Genomic DNA, 26,524 nt, shown 5'->3' with positions numbered 1-26,524 from the left:
CATTTTTATGCACGCACCAATTGAAATTCATATAAAATTGAAAATGCGTCAATTATAAGTGATGTCATCGCGCGGAATAAATATAAAACAACCACTGAAAATAGAAAATTTTTATAAAAAAATAATTTAAAAATCTTATTTTTTAACATTAACCAATTATCTGTTTAACCGAAAAACTTATCATATTTTTGATGAACCTTTTCTTATTGTGTTTCACTTTACTTATAATCAATTCTAACTATCTAAAGCCCTGCGGCATTCGCTGTGTAGAATTCTTACAGCATCACCAATAGCTAGTACAGAGCTGATCATTTCCATCATAGCGGACGGCTCTGGGAATTCTAAGGCAGCTGTTTTAGTGGCAGCAACTACTCCACGTATACATAATGTCAGATGAGCAGTACCTTCTTTCAGTTTGCTTTTGATAAGCTGATTAACAAGCCGCTCTGAAATCTCTTGACCACTATGAACTACTTTATGGGCGGTAAGTATTACAAACTTTGAGTGTGATACGAATATTGCAGGTTCTTCGCGATTCTCTACAGATTCTGTCAAGTTTTTCATTGATTCCCGCAGGAGCATCACTTGTGATTCGACTTGCCGACAAAAAAATTCTAAAGCTTCGATGTCTCGATGGTCCAACGACGATAAAGTAAAGTTTTGCCCTTTTTCATCAAAGTTAAATATATTTTTAATTTTATTGTCTTGAGGTACAGATATAGAGCGCTGATGTAAAGGAGTTAATCCGGGCGATATTATATATGAATCTGAAAGAAAGTTTTTATTAATTTTTTCGCTGTTCGTTTGTTTTATTTCAATCGTTTCCTCCTCAATAACGCTCGTCGCTAATGATGAGCAGCTTGATGCTGATTCCGCTCCCCGAAGGGGTGCGGCTGAGTTTCGATCAATAAGCATTGGACAACTTCCTCCCCATATTGTCTTTTGGCCATCTTTATAAGGAGTAGTTGGATCGGAGGCATATTTCTTATATTTCATATTGTCAGGGACATAGTCTGTAACAAGCCTCTCGACATGCCCTACTATACGTGAACCTACATTCAGAACACGTGGAGATTCTGGAGGTTCAATAGTTCCAGCCATTGAGCGGCGTTCGGAAGGTAATGTTGGTTTTGGAGGAATACGAGGAGCTAATTGTATATTATCTTTTGCATGCTGCCTACGATCTGCCAGCTCTTTCTTTAACGATTCGGTAGACATATTATTTTCATTAATGTGATACGATTTAATGCCAGAACTGTTTGTGTCCGGTGCTGGAGTAACCTAATTAAATACGTTAGTTAAATAGAACTTAAAATTTTTGTAACTAAAGTTAAATGTAAGCAAGAAAGAATTTAAACAGTGATTAGGAAAAGTGTTTTTCAAAACATTTGCGTGTGACACTGGAAAAGTGTCACACGCAGACGCACGCACGAAGACATGTTCATCCTGTCAAATAAAAGATAAGTAGAAACATGAACAAGAAACAAAAACTAATTAAGGAAGTTAAGAAAATTATAAAAGCTAAAAAACAGATATAGAAAAAAATACTAAAAAATCGATACAAAAAAACCAGAGATTCGTTTAAATGATAGCCAGAAGAGCAGAAATTAGTAAAAATAATCGAATATTTTACAGAATCTATGAATAAGAAAATATTATATGCATTATTATTATATATATTAGGAACATCATATTGAGAACCATTGCAGTTAGGACCCATCATCCACTGTTTGAGGAATCTTTAATGATTCGTGAATCAAACTTATCGCATTAAGTATTTAATTAATGAGTTACTTAAAATTATTATTTATTAGTTACTTAAAATTATTATTAGTTATTAAAATTATTATTTATTAGAACTAAAAGGTTAACTTAAAAGGTAAAAAAGAATTTAAAATTCACCTGCACAGGATCAGGAAGAAAAAACTCCGCAGCATTTTTTTGTACGGCCAAAGTAAATAACCGACACTGGTCAGGTATTCGTTGCGATAGGATCATTATTGCATTTAAAGTTGCGAAGAATTTATCAGTTACACTTGACCGACTTTTAGGAATGGACCAGTTTTGGCCGTCTAAAATATTTTTTTTATATATACACAATCAACCCAATTAAAAATTTTTACTGAATAAAGTTATTATTGATAACAATAAGTTATTAAAATGTATGCTATTGATGTAAATGTATGCTACTAATGTATGCACTGTTCAAAATTACAAATTAAATTATCATTTATTACAAACCTAAATGCAAAATACAAATTTTGATCTTGTAGTACGATTCCAATAGCGACTCTACGTCCGTAATTAGAGAATCCATCAATACCTCTCCATTTACACAGCGTGTTGTGTTAACCAAAGTACCGAGGCCAAACTCCGTTAACAAGCGTAATGCTGTTTTTAATTTCCCAGAAAGGTCGCGTATTGCGCCGATAGTATTTTGAAGCAATGATATGTCTAGCCAGTTAGTAACGCAAAATGATAAAAGTGCCTGAACACACGTATCAACTGCTAAATGGAGCTTGCTAAGACGTTCAAGAGCTTCTGATAATGATATATCCAACTCTTTAACGGCTTCAAAATTGATTTGATCAAGTAAAGATTTTTTATGATCTCCGCTGCTACTGCTGCTGTTGCTGTTAACCCTGCCTTGAGACGACGAAGAAGGCAGAATCTAAAAAAAAGTAAAAGAGTAAATAAAAAATGACTTTTAACGGATGCAGGAGTTGTTTTTCGAATTTCGTTTTGTTTTTGTAGGAGTTGTTTTTCGAATTTTGAATACGTAAAGTAGTTAAGTTCGCTTCGTTCTGAAAGTTCATTTCGTTTCCCCCACTGAAATTTTTTCTCCACTGATAATTATTAACTAGTGCAACGAAAAGCCTTTTAAATAACAGATCAGCGATGTTTATGAACAGACAGATTAGACAAACAAACAAAAAAAAGAAAAATTAAAGTTGGGTAATAGGTCCCGTAAAAATCTAATCAAAATAGTTTCTTATATGAAAAAGAGAACGCAAAGTAGTTTTAAGATTCGTTGAAACCATCTTATATTAATTTAGTTAAAAATCTCGATAAAATTACAAACGATTCCTTGTTGTAAATTTTATGCAGCCTAAATGTTAAAAAAACAAACAAACAAAAAAAACAAAAAAAGATGTTATGATGTTATAAATCATAGAATGAAATAACACGACTTAAAACCGAAAACCTCGATAAATCTTGTTTCTTATTCGAATCCGGTGTTTGAAATATGCGAAATAAAATGAGAGAAACGTTTCACAGGTTTTTTAAAAATAATTTTATAAAAATCCTGAAAAATTAACACGTTTAATCTAAAAAAAAAATTTATTTTAAAAAAGATTTATTAAACACCTCCAAGATGTCCAACAAACGAGGAGATCTGGGCTTTAGTATAAAAGCTCCGGAGGCCGATGATTTGTGAACATTTTAATTACCTTAAACAGAAACCCTGGAACTTTATAAACAAAAACTTGATAAGTTCGTTGCACTCACACAGGTTAAGTGGAAGCATGTTTTTTTAAACTTGGTTTCAAAAAACTTGGTTTTAAACTTGGTTTCAAAAAAATTGCTTTTACTGGCCATTATTATTTGTCAATCTTTACTACTTCTTTAATCTTATTTACTTAATTATTGTCATTTAGATTTGCTATGTATGATCAACGATATCCAAATCCGGATTAGGATATCGTCAACGTGGTTGATTTTTATTGTTTCTCTAATCTTTTGGCCATATTGTTTCTCTAAGTTTTTTTGACCATGTTAATAAACGAAAGTGGTATTTCATTACAATATTTATAAACGAAAGTGGTATTTCATTACAATATTTATAAACGAAAGTGGTATTTGATTGCAATATTTAGGGGCATAAGAAAAAAGAAGTTCATACCTCGGAGAAAAAATATTTAACAAAATGATAATGCTGAATTACTTCCTACAATCGATACATACGATTGATACATACAATCGATATATACAATCGATACATACAATCGATATATACAATCGATAGTAAGTGATGAGCAAAATCTTACTGAAATCATGAAACTTTAATTTCACAAATAACAATTTAAAAGTAATCTTTAGTATGTCTTTAATGGCCTTACTTAATTTTTATTTGAACTAAAAAAATGTTACACCAAATAAAATAGTAGAGTGTTAAAGAAAAATTTTAAATGAATTTAAAATGGAACTACGAATTTTAAAAAGCTGAAAAATCAGCATAAAAAATTTGTTGAATTTTTTCTCTAAGTTTTTTGGTCTAAACATCCATAAAAGTAAATCAAATAAGCAACAAGAGAAAAAAAGGAGAAACTTTTGTAACACTTTTTTAAACTCAATGAAGTAATAACAAACTATAAAAATAAAACAAAACTATGTAAAAAGTTGAAAATTTGAAGTATAAATTTTTTTTTTAATGATATTGACGTTAAAAGAGCACTCACATGATCTTGTGCGAGATCTTTAGGCGGCTCGTTGCTCCAGATATCATGATAATCCACGTAATCGTCTTCAGACATATCTGATAAGATAAGGTTCCCGGTGTTGTTTCGCCGACCTCTATAGTGTGATGCATAAGCTGAGTCGTTCATTGTTTGGTTGATATTGCGTTGCGTGGGAACATTGTATGTTTCTGTATTTTCTTTGATTTGCTTGTTGCTATAAGGTACGTCATAGAGCTCTTGCGAACTTTCTTTTTGGCCGTGATTTCTTGACGAAGGAGTATCGTAGAGCTCTTCTGTAGATCTTGGAATATCATAAATTTCACCCGCAAAACTGTCATTTATACAAGAATTAGAACAATCTTTAGATGGGACGTCGTACACGTCAATATCTGTATGACTCGACTTCGGTAAAAGAACATCTGAGCCAGCAGCAGCACGATTAGCGTTCCTTGTTAAAGGAACATCATATACTTCTTCAAATACTTTGGTAATAGTAGTGGTACAATTTTTTGGCGTACTAAATTGGGATCCTTCATATTTCGATGAAGTATTATTATAAATATCCTCTTCACCGAATTTTGAAAACTTATAATCAGTAACTAATTCTTGGCTATGCCTACTGTTGCGCGGAGTTGTATGGTTGCTATTTTTAGGTGAGCGTTTTATTGTACCACTGTTACTATCTGAACTAAAAGGGGAATCATATATCTCGTCCATCAAGGTGGTGATATCAAGACCAATTTTTGATTTTTCTTCAGCTTTTAAAACTTTCAAAGGATCTTTTTTGTTTAAAAAAGCGTCATGCTTGTTCGACACAGTCTTTAGTCCACAATTAGGGACGTCATAAAGTTCGTCCGTTAATTTTTTGCTTCCGTTTGAAGCAAGAGAGACACTTTTGGGGGATTCAAAAGCCCCTTTACTCGTTACTTTTGAAATAAGAGACTGATTTTCTGTAAAAGGTTTTTCTTTGTTATTTAATTTTGGAACATCATAAAATTCTTGCTGATTTGTGGGCACATCGTATATTTCCTTTAGATTCTTTGCTTCTTCGATCGGTTTTGCATAAAATGATTCACTGTTTAAATTTTCTTTTTTTAAAGGGATATGAAACATATCTTTGATGGTAAGTGTTGCTGGGTTGGATTTTACAGGATTTGGTAAAACATCGTAACTATGACTGCCATTTTCAAGAAGATCTGCACTGTCAGAAGACTCGTCAGTTTCGTACGAGCCTCTTTTTCGTGAAGATTTCTCAAACTTATCCAGTTCCATCGGAGGAATCACTTGCAGTCGATTACCGGGCACAATACCTTGCCTTCCGTGCAGTAAACACAGCCACCATCCTAACAACCCATCTACATCTTGCTCAATTACAGTAACAATATCCCCTTTTCGAAAACTAAGTTCATCCGGTGCGTCCGCAAAGTTATCATACAACGCTTTAGCTAAAAGAGTCTGAAAATAAATGAAAAAATATTTTTCAATTAAAAGTTTATAAAATAAAACTCACTCTTTGGATTAAAATAAAACAAGCAACATTTTCCCAACTCTCTGCGTATTTACAAACCTGAATCAGTTTATCCTCAATAACCTCGCAAGACGAGCTGTTGCTCTTGCTCGCCGGGCTGTTAAGAGTGCTATTACAAGTTGTTATAATATTAGAATTATTCTTCACTTTTAGTGTTTCAGTATTGATTTGATTACCGTTCATTAGTTGGGAATCATTTTTTATTATATAATTCTTGTCTTTTTCTTTGCTCTTCATGCGTTTTAGTGTGTTCCAACCCATGCTTGCTTACTCTATTTATTACTATTTGATTTTCAAGAGCAAAATGTTGTATATAAAATAACGGTTTTAATCCCCCTCCCCTTAACCCCCTCAAAAAATCGTAAAACTTGATAGAACAAAAAACATAAGCACATATATAAAAATCTTATTTTGAAAAAAATACGTAGACGTATTTGTGTAAACTTTACTTTGTCTTAACGACATGTGATTTTCAGTTGTCATACTTGAGTGAATTTATCTGTTTAACAGAGATAGAAACCGACCAATCCACTTGTAAAGTCAGATATTAAAAGCTCAGATATCTTTTATAATAAAAAGCTATTAACTTTACATTATATATTATCATGAATATAAATGAATGCATCTATATTAACATAAAAGTATACATATATATATATATATATATTAAAATATATATAAAAGTATGTATGTATGCATGTATGTTTGTACTTATGCATGTGCGTATGTATGTGTATTTATATACACACACATATATATGCACATATATATACATACATATACATAAATATTTACACATATATATAAAAATTTATATTTATATATATATATATATATATATACAAATATATGCATATTTTTTTATTTATATTTATATATATATATACAAATATATGCATATATATATGCATACAAATATATGCATATATATACATACAAATATATACATACATATATATATATATATATACATACATACATATATATACATACATACATACATACATACATACATACATACATACATACATACATACATACATACATACATACATACATACATACATACATACATACATACATACATACATACATACATACATATATATATATATATATATATATATATATATATATATATATATATATATATATATATAGCGCGTCGCAACAGATATTTAGTAACAGTATATATACAACAAATCTCTTAATGTTAATGAGAAACACTAATTCGAGTTTAGCAACACTAAAACTAAACCATTTTTAAATTAAAACATTGTTTCATAAGTTCACTGTAAACCTATTCAAATTCTTCAAAACTAAGTTCGATCAACAACAATGACTAGCTTACATAAATAGAGAGACTCAAACAAAATTTTAACAACGGTACTCAGTCGCGAATAAACAAATTGATATAGAGTTGAGTACTTTTAAATCACACATGTGTAAATATGCATTTTTACAGTCCGCTGACATCAATAACTCTTTATAAAAATAAATATTATTCAACGAAATATCCAAAACTGTCACTTAGTAATGGTTGTCATTATAATTACTTTATGAGTGTATCTGACACTCGACAGAACGTCTTTTTCAAATGTATAACAATAAAAAAAAAAAAAAAAACTAAACTTGCTGGGGGGTAATAGTTTCACTTACAAACGTAAACTTATGTTTGCCTAAATTATTCAAAAGACGAAGGATATCAAAACTTACTGTTTCATACCACTATAATAGAAAAAGAAAACAATGCCGTACGGAGACATACAGCAAACTTTAGTGACAAAATTTAGAGAAATAAAATTTTGAAAAAAGTCCTTGTCATGAATTATTGACATCTTGAATTCATGTCTATTTTGTAGTAGTAAATCAATGCATAAAAAAGCTTGTTAAGAAGCTATTGAAAAGAAATAAACACAGAGCTAATGCCAATAATATTTGAAACCTATTTCGAATGACGCAAACGTTCTTTTAACATAAACACCAAAATAAAATCTCTATCATTTTAATGTAGAAAAAGTTAAAAATTAACAAAATCTCAAGTTTCGCAAACTTCGTAAATAAACTTTTAAACACCACTGTAATTTACGAAACGTTCAGTGTGCAACTCTTTGAAGTTATTGGAATGTCGATATAATGGCAAAAGGAAACTTAAGTATGTTTATTAATCCACATTGAAATAACTCCTTTTGTCATGAATTCTTAGGGAAATTAAATAAACTAGCGGCCTTTAGATAAAGTCGAGCTGAAGATTGCGTTGTTAAACGAGACCTACTTGCTTCGCACTTAATTTTAACGTCTAGTTATTTGAATCTTACGGTTATATGACGAGTTTGATCAGCAAGTTTCTTTTATATACACATAAAAAAAGACGTCAACTAATATTAAAAACATTGCGTTTATGAGTTTTATAAAGGCTTCGAAATAAAAATTGCATTTGGAGCGATATAAAATTGAGATTGAAAAGTGATCCAATACAGTTAAAATTAATTTTTATTTAAACGAGTGAACTTGACGAAGCTGAATGTTATTTAACTTAACTTCAAATTTATATTTTAGAATTTTTTTTATGGTTTAAATATAAGTAATCCGTGTTATCCGACAGTTTAAAGGGGAAAAAATTCCTCTTACGCACTCTATAAAAATAATAAAGATAAGTAGCTTCGAATCCAATAACTTTTTTTGTTATGATGCGTCGGCTGTTATTGAAAAGAATACGCGCTTAATAAACAATATAAAAAACTGGCGATGTTTTCATCGGCGCAAATTAACGTTGCTATCAATTTTAATCTTAATGATCTTCACTACGGAGCGAGGAAAGTTTATTGGAAGTATTAGCGCAATTAAATAAAGCAATTACGAAAATCAATGAATGAGGATTCACTTTTCGTTCTAAGTGTGGCAATCAACCGCAAATTTAATTTAATTAAATAATATAAAAGTATATCTTTTTCAATATTTAAATAAGAAAATAATTAAGAGTGCAAAACTAATAAAGCATGTTTTTCTAAATTGAACAAAGCAATAGTTTCTGAAGAGGTTTTCATGGTATTCGGCTGCAGTCTAATAAAGTCTAATCAAGTCTAATCAAATTTAATCAAGTGCTCTTAGCGCTTGAATAATACAACTAGGTCTAATAGACATTAAGAATGTCATATATATATATATATATATGTGTGTGTGTGTGTGTGTGTGTGTGTGTGTGTGTGTGTGTGTGTGTGCGTGTGTGTGTGTGACATTCTTAATATATATAGCTCCAATATTGGTCACCTTTAGTGTATTTACTGTATTGGACATAGTTCCATTATATTAATAATGATGATAATGATTTGATAATTTAGCTTACACGAAACGTTACTTTTGTTTCACGTGAATTCCATTTCAAACACTTTACTCAAACGAATAACCATCGTAAATGTAATTTTTGTAAATAAATTTAACCAATCACAAAATAACAAATTTTAATGTATGAATGCCATTGACAATTAATGCTAGTTTAATAACTCTCCATTAACAAAAGTGGCTTTTTTTTTCATTTCAAGTTTATTATTTACAAGTTTAAATAAGTTAATGAAAATAGAAAATGCACAACAAAACTTCATAACCTGAGAAGATGAATTATCACCTCGTACTTTTCATCACCTCAATATATTACAGCGTGCATTAACTAAGATCTCCTATTTATTTATTTTTACTTTTTAAATGGGAAATCTATCGTTTAAATTAAACGCTCACTTTGGGTTAAGCAAGTAAGACTTATATTTTTAAATTCATTTTACTCGCTCGAAAAAAAAAAATACATAAATAATTAATTTAAACAAAATTAAAGTCCTAGTGCTGATTACAGGATTTCCGGCTAAGCAACGTATTGATCCTAAAATATTAATTCCGAAATATAATTTTGGATAATTACACAGACTAGAAGAGGCACGCTTTTTTTTAAGGTAAAACCGGGCGGGAAAACGACAAAATTCCTTTTCTTCGAAATGATAACAATTCAGGAATTTCTGTTGTGAAAAAACGACTTGTGTTAAGGTATTTTATGAGACCTGACGCAGCATTAAGCGACAATTGTCGTTTAGCATTAAACGCAGCATTAAACGACAAATGCTGTTTAATGCTGCGTCAGGTCTTATAAAATATCTTAACACAACTTGTTACCAAACTCATACTTGTCAGTCAATTGCTCATATTTATTTGGTAAAAACTTTTCATGCAAAAGCTTTAAAGATTGTCGAGTTTGCATTCCTTACAATATTTACAATTTTATTGTTTTAGAAAACTAATTTAAAAAAAGACCAACTCACGAGGGAATTAAAAATGTTTGAATATCTTTTAGTTCGATTATATAAAACTTATTTTAGTGATAGTTGCAGCGTAATTATCGTATACAAAGTGCAGATAAGCTACAAAAGTATTATGTATCAACCATATATCTTGAATATTTTACGTGATTAAAAGAATTTTATAGGGTAATTTATTATATTTCACTTGATTTCATGTGACGTAATCTCCATAAACTCATTTTACAAGATCCTTCGAAGAAAGTCTAGAACTAATTCTCAAAATCAAACTCATAAAACGCGTAACTCTCACAGTGTAAGATGAACCTTATCATAAAACGCGTAACTCTCACAGTGTAAGATGAACCTTATCATAAACAAACTAAAAAAAAAGGTTCTCGAGTCACGTCTGTCTTTAATAAAATTACACCAAATCTGACGCTTGTTATCAAAATGCAAGAAAGCAAATATTGTCTTTGACATCATCACAAGAATTTTAACATTTAAAAAAAGATAAACGCCGGTAATGCCTAAATGTAAAGTGTAAGGGTTGCCAAAAATAAGCTTAATATTTACATTAAAATAATATTCAAATGAAAGGGTTAAATATACAAGCTAGAAACTGTAAACTTAAGCCACCTTTATTAACAAAGAAATAACAACAAATCTTTTAAAATAATTCAGAAATTAATTCGAGAAACAATTCAATTTTTAAAAGATTCCTTATAGTAAAAAATTTCTTGGTGCATTGCTGACTGATGCCTTGTAGAATTTATTTTATGATAACACTGGTTGACTGATGCCCTGTAGAAGTTATTTTGTTGCAACAGAAAACATGGCAAAACCAGAGACATTTTTCAAACGTTTTACCATTTTTTAACATTTAAGGCGAATATTAGACTTTTTTAAAGTCTGAACGAACAAGATGTGTTTAATAAACATCGATTGTTTAAGCATTACGATTGTAATACTAATTCCATCTCAAATGGGGCATGCAGCTCCCTAAAGCGGATTTCTTACATTTTTGCTTCCCTTTTAATTGACATATCTGAAAATTTCCCAAATTCGAGTCCAAAAATCAATGTGGTTCATGATTTAACCTGGAAATCGCCAAAACATGTCATATTTGATTTTATAATTCTCTTATGTATCTTAAAGGTTTTAAAGATCTTTTATTTTAATGAAGGAAAAGCAACAATACTTGTTTTCTTTTTGGTGGCGTTTTTTAAAAATTTACATCTTGACTAACTTTATTGCACCTTTTCATAAAGTGTTATTTATTTCACATGATTATTTAAATTCAGTATTTTTTTAATGATCTCTTAAAAACCAAAAATGTAATCCGATTGAATGCTGCAGTATTCAATTTTAAAACATACTTCATCGTGTGTATTTATTCCATTAAAAATGGTTTTTAAAGATGAGTTTTGCGACTTTGCACGAGGAGTACTTGAATGTCATAAATCGACATTTTAAACCATTATTTGGTTTGAAACACTTCAATGTTAACATTCTTGAGCAAGAAGATTTATTATGACGTGCAAGATTTCGAAACGAGGAAAATAATGTCTCTTATTTAAAAATGTGTTGATATTTAAAAAAAACAACGGCAAACTTCTATATCAGCCTTGAGAAAAATTGAATTTAAAATCATTTTTAAGGCAAAGTTAAAAATTAAATTTTCGAAAAAGTTTATGTAGGTATTAATATATTAGTCACACTAAAGACTTTCGCCGTTTTAAACGTACAAAAAGTTCTATTTTAATAAGAATCCTTTTTTTTTTTTTAACTTTAGCTATAGGAGGTCTATTTTTTATTAGTTAGTTTAATTTATTGACGGAAAAAACGAATCCCAATGCTTTCTTAGTATCTTAAATGCGCTTTCTTCGTAAATAAAAAGTAGCATTTTTATTAGTCATTTCAATAAGTTCTTTTAAGTTAAAATCTAAATAACTCGCACTTCGTTTTTTTGATTTTAAGTCACTTGGGTTTTTACTAATTTGGAATTAATTTTAAACTATTATTCGTAAGGCCTAAAAGTGAGTTTTCCCGCTGTTGAAAATATCTAGGATATTAATCTTAGACTCGAATTAAGAAAAGTCAGAAAAAAAGATAATTTATAATGGCGTATTTTATGGAATCACGCTAAATTTTAACTAGCCATAACTTTGAAAGCACATAAAGTTAGGAGCAGAAATTATGGTAATTCCTCATATTTTTAGCCTTGTTGATTTAAAAAATGAATGAAATGTTTTTTTAAGAATTGCATTTTTTTAAAAAAAAAAAAAAATTGTTTGACATGGGATGAGCCGTAAGCAATGTAAATACCAAATGCATACTTGGATACTTGGCAAATATGCAGTGGATTTGGTTTAAAGGATCATAAACCAAATCCACTACATATTTCTAAATCCAAGTTTGTATAAAGCTTTTGGGTCGAACGCAATAATTTTAAAGCACTGTTTCAAACTTTCTTTTACTGCATTTTGATTTTCTCTACTTGTCAATAAATGATATTTTATATGCCCGTGGTTGCCAAGGATAAGGGAAAGGATGTGTACTGCAACTTAACTGTGACTTTTTTTCTGACACACACCCTTTAAAAGGTGCAGATGAATTGGGCGAGAAAAAAAGCGATTTTTAGCGCCCGCACATTTAAGATTTAATTTCATTTATTTACTTATTATACGCCCAAGTTTTGAAAACTTTTTAAAGAACATTGTAAGTCAATATTGGTCAATATTAAAAAGGCACGTTGAAGAAACACTATCATCTGACTTAACTTCTATTCTTTATATTACATAAAACCAATAACAAGACTGAGAACTATACATCTACAACTCAAATTTATATCACTTTGATTGTGCACTGCATTCTAATAGCTCTTCGTGAGATAATAATTCATTCCTGAGATAATTATGCATCTTAAAACTAAAAAAAACAATATATATTTCAAAAAAAATTTATACATATGGCATCAGAACTGGTGCTGCTGCCGATATATCTTACACAATTGCTTTTTGTATCTTTATCACAAAGTTATTTATTTATTTATTTTTTTTTCAATTTTCATTCGAAAATTGTCACAAACACATAAAACATATAAAACATTCGATCATTATTAGGTGTAATCAGACATGAAAACTTTTATGGTGATACTACCTTGATGAAATTTAAGCAATTTCCGAGTTTAATATTTTAAACCCGGAAATATAGCTTTATAATGATTATTTTGATTGAAGAAATCCTTCAATAACAGTTTATTTTATCTATTTATTTTTTTAATATTTATTCATTTAATTGAATCATTAAGCAAAATGATTTTAAAAATTGTATCTTTTAACTTAACTATTTACTGACAAAAAAGTACAAAATAAATTATAATAATATAAGTTATAATAAAATATAATAATGTAAGAACAGTTTATCATTTCCTTAACTTATTTTTCCCAATTTTCTAGTAACAATAGTTATGGAAATCTGCTTTACTGAGTTTTAATTTCCAAAGCTTTCCTTCTTTTTAATCCTCTCTCATAAATTCCTATCATAAAATGACATGTGATCATTAAAATTTAAATGAAAAGTTCAAAATGGCATAACTCTTTTGAGTTTTTGCCAGCAACACAAATAAAATTTAAAGAATTTTCTTCTTTGCTATATTAAATCTCAATCTATTTGTATATTCGTACCGTTTCTCTTGATTTTTCCTATATGAAGATGTACCGTTTCGGGAAGTCATTTTACGAGATCAAAATCAATTTTCTTGAGGCGCGGTTTTCATATTGCAAACATCATCAAGATTTTTTGCTTACCAGACTATTGCACATACCATTCTATTCAGAATAGCCAAAACAACTTATATAGGACAGCATTCAGCTAGGTTTGGTAAATCATGATGATATAAATATGGGTTTATATTAAAAAATGTGGAAAAAAATTGTAGTTTTATACATCTATATTATCTCCAGTGGGTGTTAATGATTTCTTTTACCTAAACATATTCTTTAAACCATCAGTTGAAACAAGATTAGCAATATTTACATTGTGACAAAAGAAATTTAACAAAACAAATTGCAAAAAGAATAAATTTCCACTTCAACGTTATGAAATATTATAAAAAAGAAGGAAGAAATTAGAAGTGTAGTCAACAGGAAACAAACAAGACAGACAGGATAATTGCTAGTAAAAAAACAAACTATTAACTGTCCCTGAAATTACATATATTATGAATAATTCTCAAGAAGATCCATTATATTTGACAACAGTTGAAGAGGCACTTGATGGAAGCAGGGCATAGTGTTAAAATAGTCATAAAGAATCCACTTTTTTGGCCTCAAATTTAAGAAAAAAAGATTTTGGTCTAACAAGTCGAGGTATCAAAATTTTGGTATAAAGGAAGATTATTTGTTCAAAGAAAAGTTGGTGAACAGATAATGAAACAGTGAGTGGTGCCAACTGTAAAACATGATGAAGGTAGTATCATGGTTTGGGATTGTTTAGGTAGTAATAAAACTGGTGATATTATTAAAATAGATGGAATAATGATAAACGAAGTTAATTGTAATAATTAGGAACCAACCAAATTCACGGAAAAAGAAAAATACAAAAAGTACAGCAACAAAATGCCACATTTTTGTTAAGAAGTCTTAATAAGATAGTGGCATATTTTTTTTTTCCCATGAATTTGGTTGATTCCTGGTAATAATCATTATATTAAGTTAAAATAAGAAAGTTTTTTGCTTTATCAATTTATCTTTAGCTTATGTTAAATCTTTTTTTATTTATTTATTTATTTTTTTATTTGAGTGTAATTTTTAAAAGATTACTTTAAAATAAAAACAATATCATCTTCAGTTATCCACACTATGAATAAAATCTAATGCTTTCCAATAGCCACCATGGTATCTCTATTAGTAGCATTCACAGGATTGGTTCTGTGCTCACACTACAACCAGAAAATTAAGTCTGCCTTGTTGTCTAAATGTTTTGTTGCTCAGTACTACTAAGCTTAGAAAGAGAAACTGGCTATGTTATTCTATTTTAAGGAAGTTGATTAACAAACCTTTCAAAACCCTTGTCATTTTCTATAAAAAAAAAAAAAAAAAAAAAAAAAAGCTATAAAAATAAGATAAACGGAAAGCAAAGTTAGAAGATATCTTTAATATTGCTCATGCAGATGCTTTAAATCTGATAAGGGTACAGGAGGATAATGATTCTTTAATAGCTCAGTGGAGAGTGCTCAAGATTCGAAATGGGAAATATTCACAAAGGTCTAACTAAACAGAGTAATTAAGATGACAAGAACATTTATATAAAAAAAAAATGGATCAAAGAAAAGAAGACGAATTTTTCAGTTCCAACCATAAAATGAATACAATGAACTCTTGGAGCTGATTATTGTTTATCTAAAAAGAGTTCCTTTACATGAAGTTTACTTCAGGCTATCTGCTGGACTTCACAGAGCTAGGCAGATGACAAATTTCATGCATGATATTAAAATCTCGCAGTCAATTAAAACTAACAAAGAAAAAAGAAAAAGGTCTTTGAGATATTTTCAGTTTTGCAATTCAAATTTATGTGAAGGCTCAGTTTAAAGCTTTTTCTCCATCAAGACAGAGTTTGTTGCATTCGCTTTCTTTGACCACAAAATCATAGTTAAAATCAAGTCTAAAAGGGTCATGGCAACTCCTAGAGATGAACATCCATTAAACCGAGTTGTTGATGAAAAACTGATTCAAAAAATTATCAACTTGAGAGTTTTGTTTCACAAAATACATGCAGATTTTTTGAAACTACTGAATTTTTGTCAGCTATTATGGACAAAACTGTGGAAAGATGGGGAAAAAAAATTACACAACCCCACAAAAGCAAGTGTAGTGCATATAAATATAACTAATGACATATCGAGTGTGGTGCAGTTCTAATGGATAAGTATAATTAGCTTCATACCAGTAACAAAGAACAGAATTAGTTTCTATTGTTAGTAGTCCAAAAAATACTGACCAAAATTTATTATTTTTATATAATTCATATAAATAAATCACTTAGTGACGTTGATGGTGCTTTAAATGACTATATAAATTATGATTTAAGTTTTGATTTATATATTGATTTTATATTTAGATATTAGTATATGTTTTGATTTTATTTGATTTATATTTAGATATTAGGCATTTCTAGAAATATCTTGAACAAATGAAAACTACAAGGGAAGATCCAAAGTTGAAAGCTTTTAATATTTTTGAAAAAAATGGAACTTTATATTGAAACTTAAGCATTTGGTTCTAAATTTTTTAAATTTAAAATTCAATCCCTAATATATAGGTGTTATCCTTAAGTTACACAATATATGGTCATTTTACTAATTTATAGCCGAGACAACTATTTTGGTCATCTGCTATTTTTCTTTTCAATAATACTCACTTCAACTACTTTTTTTAATACATTTTTATCTTTTCTAACACATTGTTTAACCACAGTTTTTTTTGTCAGTCTTTTAAGATTCTGCTCATTCTGACTCAATAACAACTGTCCCAATACTTGATAAGGTGAGGATAACTTTTTATGATTTGAATTTTTTTGAGTTAGCAGGTTTGAAAAGGACAGACTACCAAATATTTGGCTTCAGAAATTGTGTGAATTTAAGAATTATGTGACCAAAACAGAGCCATACAATAGTATTAATAAGACATTGATGATAATACTTGGCTTTAGTTTGGCATGAGGTCTACAGAGCATTCCTTCAGTCCACTGGTGTTCCTTCTAGAAACTTTTATTTCACATTGGCTTTATATCTATCACAACTCATGTAGGAATGTCCTTAAGCTGGAAATGACAGTGACACTATTAACTGCATTTCTTGTACCACCTTCTTGTGAACTATATAGTACAAGAAACCCAATACAGTTTCACTTTATGAGGCAGATAATTTGTAAAATATTCCCAGAGCATTGAGTACATATCATTCAACCCTTTCTTGCCCATAATTTTATCATAGCAATACAAATAAACTTTTTGGGATGAAAAGATGTGAATGTTGAAAGAGTAGAATAATAGTTGTCTGGAATAGAACACATCCTGTGTTAAAATGTTTGAGCATGACAAAGTTTTTAGAAATCAAAGCAGATTGCCTCACAGTCATTAGAGCATTGTGCTTTTAATTGTACAGATTTTTTTCTCTGCAAGAACACTTCAGGTTTCCTCTGGTGGAACTCAAGTGAAACACTGAACTCATTCCTTTGGCTTAATAATAGGTTTGTACAACCAGACTCATCAGACAGGCATATCTACCCATTTAATCTTTTGCTTTATTTTGTCACAAACAGCATCTTTCTTGAATATCCAAAGAAAATGTTAAATTTGCAAATGAAAAAACCACAATAGCTTTCATATAGCATTTATTATTACAATGATTCTTATTGAACATAATATAGATTTTAGAAAAGTTCTCTGAAAGGTATAATCTGGTTGCCTTGTTTTTTACATGTGAGAATCAACCTGTAAATAATTCTACAGCAGAAAAATCATGTGATCTGCTTTTATGATGAAGGGAAATAAATTATTATAGAAAGTAAAAGTAACAATTTACTCAATTATTTTATTATTACCTTTCTTTTTCCCAGATTGAAAAATTTTTAAGAAAAGAAAAAAATTAATGTTACGAATTATTTCCCAGATCTAAATACAATATTAGGTAAGGTGAGTTGTAATTGGTTTGCAGTAGGAATAGTTATTATGGGTAAGTTTTAAATAATCTGTAGCAGGAATTTTGTATTGTAAACACAGTCTTCTGCCACAGTGTGTATATCTCTATATATGATTCTACTGAGATACACATCAATTTGAGAAGATCTGTTATCTCTATATATGATATTTATAAAATTGATGGAAAAATTCTGCTTTTGCTGATTTTCATTTGACTGTAAAGAAATAACCTGAACAACTGTAACTGATCCTCTGTAAACATTGAGGACAGCCATTTTTTGTGCTTGTTATTTCAACGTAACCTATTTTTAAGCACCTCAATTTTTTCTGGCAATGGTGATTTCTTGCTTGTATATTGCCAGAAGTAATAGGTAAACACCCATGTAGGATGAAAGGGACTCAAACACCAAAATTTGTAAAATTAGACAACTGTGGTTTTTCCCTTGTAGTACTCAAATATGGTTAATGAAATGTTATAGCTAATTGTAAAGATAAAAATGAAATATTATAGTTATTTGTTAATTTTTAATATATAAATATTTAGACAACAGCAGCAATCCCTACTTATAAAAAAATAACATCGCCAAACTTTACTTGTGTTATTTTTTTTTACATAAGAACCATACAAAAAATTTATAATCAAGTTTTTTGCAGATTAAATTGATGTAACCATTAATTCTTTTTTTTTTTATTATGTTAAATGTTATTTTTCTTCTTTGTTACAATGTAAAGGATGTAAAAATTAATAGAACTAATTTTAACGTCATTTATTTTATTGGAATAATTTTAAACCTGTAATTAAACTAAAAGTTGTCAAACTGCAGAACGAGAAGATCAAAAGGAATACAGTGGATGAAATAGGAACTCATTATTACAGAAAGTTTATGAGGTTTATCCATATATTGTAGCATGATTTGGAATTTTTATGACAGGATTTTGGAATGTCATTAAATTCTACAAAAAGCAAGGTGGTTTCACATGATCAGGATCATCAAAATGTGATGATCCTGATTTCTCTTTTGTAAAATTGATTGTATCCATTGATTGTCCATTATAAAGTCTAGTTGTTAATCCAATTTTAATAATGTAATATTTTTGTAATCTAATAAGTGAAATAAAAAAAGTTTAATAAATCAGGAAAATTTTTTTTTCAAAATGTTCAACTTAGAAAGACTTTTTCCTTCTTCAAAAAAAACTTTTTTTTATTGATTCAGATTGCGTGTTGAAATCAACTTTTTTCCTTTTTTTGTGTATTTTTTTTCTAAGTTCAGGACATACATTCTTCTTTTCTTCTATATATTGGAATCCAGTAAATTAAGGGAAACTACAGAATTGAGGTGCCATGTATAACTTACAATGATTTTCAAACATTTCTTTTCAATTTCTATAGTTTTTTTTATTTTGAGATGATTTTCAGCCCAGCATTGGTGACCATTTTAGATAAAGGAATTCTGACATTACATCAATTCCATTTGTTAAGCTTGAATTACTTGCTAAATCAATTAAGGTACTAAGTATGTTATATTTTAGAAAGTCGTTGGATTATGATGTAAATCTTGCATGAGAAACAATTTTCATTATCAATAAAAGATTTAAGATTGCTCTTCTAAACTATGTTATCTGCTGCTTTTAAATTCTATGCAAAATAAGCAAAATATACACATCAAAGACACTGAAAATACCAATAAAAATGCAGTCATAATGTATGATGAAGTGGATTAAACTAAACAGATGAGCAAAATTAGGCTTAAACAAATTTTATTTAAATATTAAACAAAACTAAGTTAATTTATATATATATATATATATATATATATATATATATATATATATATATATATATATATATATATATATATATATATATATACACACTAGCAGTTTCTTTTGAAAAAAATACTGACCAATAATTTAATGTTGTAACAATATGTTATATATAAAATGATTCATACTTTATGCGTATTTTAGTACACCTAATCATAAAATTAGTAAAAAGACTTTTAACTCACCATTATATGAGTGCATTAAACTATAACACCAATGAAAGAGATATTGAATTCAAACAAATTCATTAATTGAATCAGTATTTTCAATCAAGCTTCTTATCATTGTAAATGAATTTTTAGTTTAACCATATGTTATCATTTGTTGTTGTTTTTTTTTGTACTTCACCAGCTAAAAAAAAAAAGGAATTGTTTTTTTTTAAATCATTGTTTGAGAAAAACTATTAATAAATAATATTTGGTTGACAAATCAGCTAAATATATAATAAATCAACTAATTAATAAGCTAGTTATTAGAACTTTCATAATTCATATACTAATCATTATTCTAAACATTAATAAATAAAATTTCCAAACTAAAATTTAAGCTCTGAAAAAAAAGTACTTTTTTGATTTAGTGATTTTATTGAACTTATGTTAAATGGTATATAAACTATTGTTTACTGAGATTTAATATCTTAATACTTTAATAAAATAGAAATAGTTGTATTATGGCAAAGTAATTAGAGCAATACGAACAATACGCATATCTGTATAAAATTAAACGCTTTACACAAATCCTGTCTTTTATGATTTACATGGATATTTTGTTGTCAAGGAACCTTGGGTTTATCCGTAACAGTGAAGAACATAAATCTTCTCCGCAGAGCTTTTGTTCTAAATTTTAAGCATTCGACTTTCGTCAAAACAATCATCCTATTCTTATTACCCACAAAAGTGAAATAAAAATAATTGAACCTGTTCGCAAAGTAACATTGTAAACACCTTAACAAAAATGAATTTATCTATTTAGCTCTAACTAACTAGATAAGTTTGCTAAATTTGGCGGGAACATTTTTAATACTTTCGAGTTTTCGCAAAAAAATATCATTTACCAAGAAATATTATTTATCAAGAAACGCAGTTAAAATGCTGAACCTATCTTCAGCAAGGCCTAAATTATACGCATTAACAGGTCTACTCTGACAAACCTCGATGCTATTGATTTCGGATGGCTATGCTGCATGTAATATATTTGAGAAGATGTCTTTCTGATTACAAGTTACTATAAATGTCAATTATGGTGAAAATCGCTATGTGACAAAAATTTGTTATCCTTGTTTTAAACTGTAAAAGTTCTTACGTTTCGTGAAATTTTTGAAGTCTCTTTTAGAAATTGGATTTGGTTGACAGTATCTTGTTGAAGAAGGCCAAGGATTTTCAAAAACTAGTTTAAACTAGTTTTTTATTATTAGTAATCGAGGCTTAGAATTAAAGAAAAATTGTTAAAGATCGTTCACATATCCAGTGCAGAAAAAGAAGGGTTTAAAGAGTTTTTGATGAAAATTATGAGGAAAAGAGAAATATGATGAGAATTTTAAGAGAAAGAGACCAATTTTAGTTGGATTTAAAATACTGTTGAGAGACTTTGTTGGGAATGGTTCAAAGATAAGTAGACATTTTTTGGGTGAGAGTTCCATAGGTGTTAGGAATTTATTTTTGAAAAGAACATGATGGTGCATCATTGCTATTTGTAAAGAATATATGAGTATATGATTTGGAATAACTATGAAGTGTTTCAAACGAAGAAAATGTGAATGTTGAAAGAGTAGAATAATAGTTGTCTAACTATTCCTACTGCAAACCAATTACAACTCACCTTACCTAATATTGTATTTAGATCTGAGAAATAATTCATAACATTAATTTTTTTCTTTCTTTAAAAATGTTTCAATCTGGGATAGAAAAAGAATTTCTTCAACAATTTATATAAAAATAGTATGCTAACTCCTGACTCGAATAATCCAAGTGTTTAACTCTAATATACTCTTTTAATATTTTACAAATGCAAGTAAGTAAGGCTCAATCAAGTTCTATTCAAAATTGCGAAGTTAGGTTTATCTGCCAGTCACACCTGTCAAGATAAGGAGGGGGAGGGAAGAGCTCTAGTGGTTATTTCGACGGGCCTGTAGCAACTTTTAGTCTTTTGATTAGTTAACAAGAACGTTTTCGTAACCCTAAAGAATAATTTCACTAAAAAAAATTTGTTTGATATTCGATACATTCTTGTAAAAATACAAAAAGCGATCAAACATGGCTCATACTGCACAAAAATAAAAATAAGACCTGGCCGTCTGATGTCATTTAAAATAAAGCTTCCACAGGTTGCATGTCATGAAAAATAACTTACCTATAATGTATTATGAGCAAATTAGAATTTTATTTCTTATTTTTGTTTAGTGCAAGTATAAATAGCATAACATATATTCGATTTGATTAACGCAGCATCAGCTACATGAGACTGCTGATACTTTATGTTCAAAATGCAACAAAAATACTTTATTACCGATACTCAAGAAAAAATAGTTGATCATCTGCTTATTTGAAAGACGTGGCGTAAAGGTGTGGCGTAAGTAGAACTTTTTACACCGTTATAAAAAAATCCTTCTGCGCCTATATTTTCAATTACATTTAATATTAAATTATCTTTCACATATTTCTTTTAACTTTCCATACAAAAGATTATTTTCGATGAAATCGAAACAAATCGTTTTTCACTTACTTCAAGCAAAATAACCAATTACAGTACTAGGGGACGCACGGGCAAAAAGGATAGGTCGGGCATAAAGAAAACTTGGTCTAGTTCACCACAGAATCGGTTGAAAATTAAAAGTGCAGTTTTACTGGGTGCACCACACTCAAAGGGTGGCTGGACTGTGCATAAACGACAGTGCCGATTAATATTCAAGTGTACACGTGCTCGCAAGTGATTTTGCTTCGAAATTAGTCATAAAACCACCGTAAGTACCATGTGTTAGTTTTATTGTGTTAATTCCTATTCGTTTTTCAATATTTTTAGTAAAACTTGATGTTATCAGACGCGCAACAAATAAATTTTGTGTTTTATAAACGGTGCTTATTTGATTTTGAGGTTATTTTAAAACGTGCTGACGGGTATAACGGAACTGGGTAAAAAGGATAGTGTCCATTTTGCTATCTTTGTTTAATGTTTACTTATTTACAGGGTATGTTATCATACATTTTATAGTTAAAAATGATCTGTTGCAGATTATGTATAACTATAAGCGTAAGAGCACTCGAGCTCGTTGGTTTGAGGAAAACTCAGTTAAAGCAATGGAAGAAGCTAAAAAAACTTCAACGTTAAAAGCAAGTAAAATGTATGGCATTCCTTATACAACTTTGCACAGACACATTAAGAGTGGATCTTCTATAAAGAAACTAGGTCTCTTTGAATCTGTTTTTACGCTCGAGGAAGAAGAAAAGCTCTTGTTTTAGAGCACAGTGGTTGGATTAGCTCAAACAAGTTTTTAGACTGGCTGCAAATGTTTTGTGCAAAAAAGTGCGTCCCAATAAAGAACATAAAGCACTTTTAATGCTACACAATCATGAATCACACAAAAGTTACGAAGCACTTGATTTTGCAACGATAAACAATATCATATTGTTGTCAATACCGCCCCACACGTCACACAAATTGCAACCTTTAGATGTTGCAGTTTTATGGGCCAAGAAAAAAATACTCTGAGATCGAAGTTAATACTTTCCAAAAACAACATCCAAGCAGAATCATCAATCAGTATGGAATTGCAAAACTTTTTACGGAAGCGTATCTAAAAGAAGCTACACCAGCAAACTCAATCAGCCGATTCCGTGCAAGAGGCATATACCCATTCAATAGTCACATTATTGTGGATGAACATTTTGCACCGTCTGAGTTTTATCAAGGAAGTGCTGCAAACATCTTACTAGAAACTAACGTCAGTAGCACAAGAAAAGAAAAGCAAAATCAAACAGTGGCTGAGCCATATATATCGATATCAGCCAATCGCTGTTTGCCACCGGACACAGTTTCTTCTCAAAGCCTACCATCGAGCTCTGTCGCCGATTCTTGTCATACAAATATCGCCAATAAAGAAAATCAAGGTGACTGCAAACCGGATTCAAGAATTTTAGAAAAAATCCGGCCGATACCGGTTTAGGTAAAGCAAAAAAAAAATTCGGTCTTCAAACAGAAAAAGCAAAAAGTAGAAATTTTAACCAGTACACCCAAGAAAGATGGCGCACAAAGAAAGGATTCACACTGCAACACGAAAAAAAGAAAGTGTTGTTTTATACTCCGGGTCCATCAAATATTAGAATTAGAAAAACATGTGCCACTAGAGGCCCATCTACAAACAAAGAACAAGAAAAATAATATTTCATTTGCACTTTCTGCAACGAAAAGTATAAAGACCCTTCAATCGAGGATTGGATTCAGTGTGATATTTGCAAGAAAGTGAATCCATGAAACTTGTTCTTCATATTCCGGCCGAGAATCATATTTTTGCAACAATTGCTTTGATTAAGTATCATTATTCGTTTTGCCCGATTCACGCATTCATTTTACCCGCCTGATGTGAGCAAAATGATTATTAATCAAATCTTGAAAAATTTGTTTTATTTGAGGAAGATTTCTTTTTTTTTTAAATTTTAATTTGAATATGACTATTTTTTGTCCAAACATTGTAATAAAAAAAGTAAATTAAATGTATGACTACAATATCTATTTTTTATTTATTTTTAAAATTAACAAATCCTTCTTGCCCGTCCGTTCCCTATAAATAAAAACTTTGAAAAATCAATAATCTTTTCTGTTAGTTCATAATTCCGTGTTTGTTAGCTCACAGTTCCGCGTCTGGAAAATGTTTTGATGATAAATTTTTTAACTTGTTTCATTTTTTACAACGTTTATGAGCTTTAATTCTAATCTCCAAAATCTTCAAAGTTTGATTTGATTCTCTTGCACCTTTTTTTCCCTTCTGGAAGTTGTTTGCTGTGACAATAGTTCCTTAATAATTCTGCACACTCTCTGCTCTCCACACTCTCTGCTCTCCACACTCTCTACTGCGACAGGAGGAAGAATTTGATAAGAGAATACCTTTACAAACATTTTTTATAGCATTTACACTCCGTTGATAAAGATTTAGGCATATAAGTTGAAAGCTGTTTTTTTCTTTCTTTAAACAAATTTGTTACATCACAACGAAACATTTAGTTTTTATCAAAATTAAAAATATGAAAGTTAAACATTTTGAAGAAGAAATTTTTTTTTTTTTGAGATTTGTAAATCTTAAAAAAATTTCTTAATAAACTTTAAGTTTATTGAATTGATGCTTGGCAGGTTGTCGCGCATATGTTATGTACTTAAAACGAAGTACTTTTTTTTGAAACTTAACAAAATAAGACGTTTTTTATTCGACTATCAACAAGATTACCTTAACGGCTTGCACAAAAAAGTTAAAAGGTGACAGGTCTGATAAGCTCGGCGTTAATGTATAAATATAGTTGCTATCAAATGAGGATACCAATTAACAAAAGATTGCAAGCTTTATGCTGATCAAATAACATCAATCCTTTTATCTGTTTTGATTATCACAAACAGTTTAATTTATTTTAAAACCAACGGTACATCATTGATTGATATGAAAGACTTTAATTCTCAGGTGTCTATATGGATTCAGAAAGAGTTAGGTGCGCCATTATGTTTATGAATAGAAGAGTAAGCTTTAATTAAATGGTGTTAGAAATTTTTTTTTTGTTTTTTCTTAATTGATTTGTATTAGGGAGTTTTGTCACGTGACATTTATCGTCATTTTGTTTTAGAATTGATAAAGTTATTCAACTTTAAATGTTTCAGTTTTGTTTATATACTTGTAAATTAAGCTAATTCTTTCGTCCCCACATAAAAATAGATTCTGCAACTATTTATTTATTATGTCAATCAGTTTTTTTTTTTTTTTTTTGGTAGTTTAATAGGGTGGGTTTTTTGTTTTCTAAGTGGAGATTTTAAAAATTTCCCCCGTCTTTAGATATTTTATTGTTAGCGCAACTTTTTACGCAAGAAAAAAAAAAGATAAAAAAGTTTTTTTTTTCGGCGCCTAAAGTTTAACGAGATACTTTAAGGAAATATTTCATAAAATGTATATGAATTGAAATTATTAAAACACGAATATCTTTGGAACTAAATAAGTTACAGAAGTGGTTGAAACCATTTTGAAAATAAAATATATTAAGGAATCCAATGGATTTTAAATAAGAAAGATTTACATTGGCTATAAAAATTGTCTAAACTCCCTATTTGTATGCACGAGTCATATTGCTAAATCTTGTCTTACCTTCTTTTTGAAAATGAATTAGTTTTCGCTAGACCGCGATAGTTCATATATTAACGTTACAAAAATCATTTTAAACATATTTCGCTATAAATTGTTTTATTAATCGTAAGCCCAGTGTTCATTTGCTTATAAACCAAGGCACGGTTTACACGGAAAAAATGATAATTTAGATGGACAAAATTGAATCTTCGAATACCCACCAAAATTTACCAAAATCATGTGAAAATGTCAATAATAGTAATAGAATAACCCCCGGAAGGCAATAGTTACAAATAAACTATCAATAGTCCGTTGTGCAATCGAAAATTACCGAATCAAAGACGAAATCACAACTGCCAAATTGACGCCCTGCGGAAATGATGCAAACAGAAAGCTGTTGTGTTATCGTTAT

The 26,524-nt window shown here is 29.4% G+C and overlaps 1 protein-coding gene across 2 annotated transcripts; it reads right to left on the bottom strand.

Moving 5' to 3' along the window:
- Window positions 1-95: 95 nt before the first annotated feature.
- Window positions 96-20,155, bottom strand: LOC145192983 (uncharacterized). Of its 2 annotated transcripts, none has more exons than XM_090099564.1 (5): window positions 19,985-20,155; window positions 4,461-5,915; window positions 2,242-2,671; window positions 1,903-2,072; window positions 96-1,281 (listed from the first exon to the last, which is right to left on the bottom strand). In XM_090099564.1, the coding sequence occupies exons 1-5, from the start codon at window positions 19,985-19,987 to the stop codon at window positions 235-237; spliced, it is 3,105 nt and encodes a 1,034-aa protein (XP_089955690.1). In that variant the 5' UTR covers window positions 19,988-20,155; the 3' UTR covers window positions 96-234. The 2 variants fall into 2 exon arrangements, with proteins under 2 accessions (XP_089955690.1, XP_089955689.1); XM_090099563.1 differs by lacking the exon at window positions 19,985-20,155 and adding an exon at window positions 6,028-6,568.
- Window positions 20,156-26,524: the final 6,369 nt, after the last annotated feature.

This window comes from Hydra viridissima, unplaced genomic scaffold (assembly GCF_058129835.1).
Source record: "Hydra viridissima isolate aposymbiotic clone 2 unplaced genomic scaffold, HvirCarnegie_v1 scaffold_10, whole genome shotgun sequence".
Lineage (NCBI taxonomy): Eukaryota > Metazoa > Cnidaria > Hydrozoa > Anthoathecata > Hydridae > Hydra > Hydra viridissima.
The sequence above is the reverse complement of the archived record's forward strand: the minus strand, read 5'-3'. Positions and strand labels throughout refer to the sequence as shown.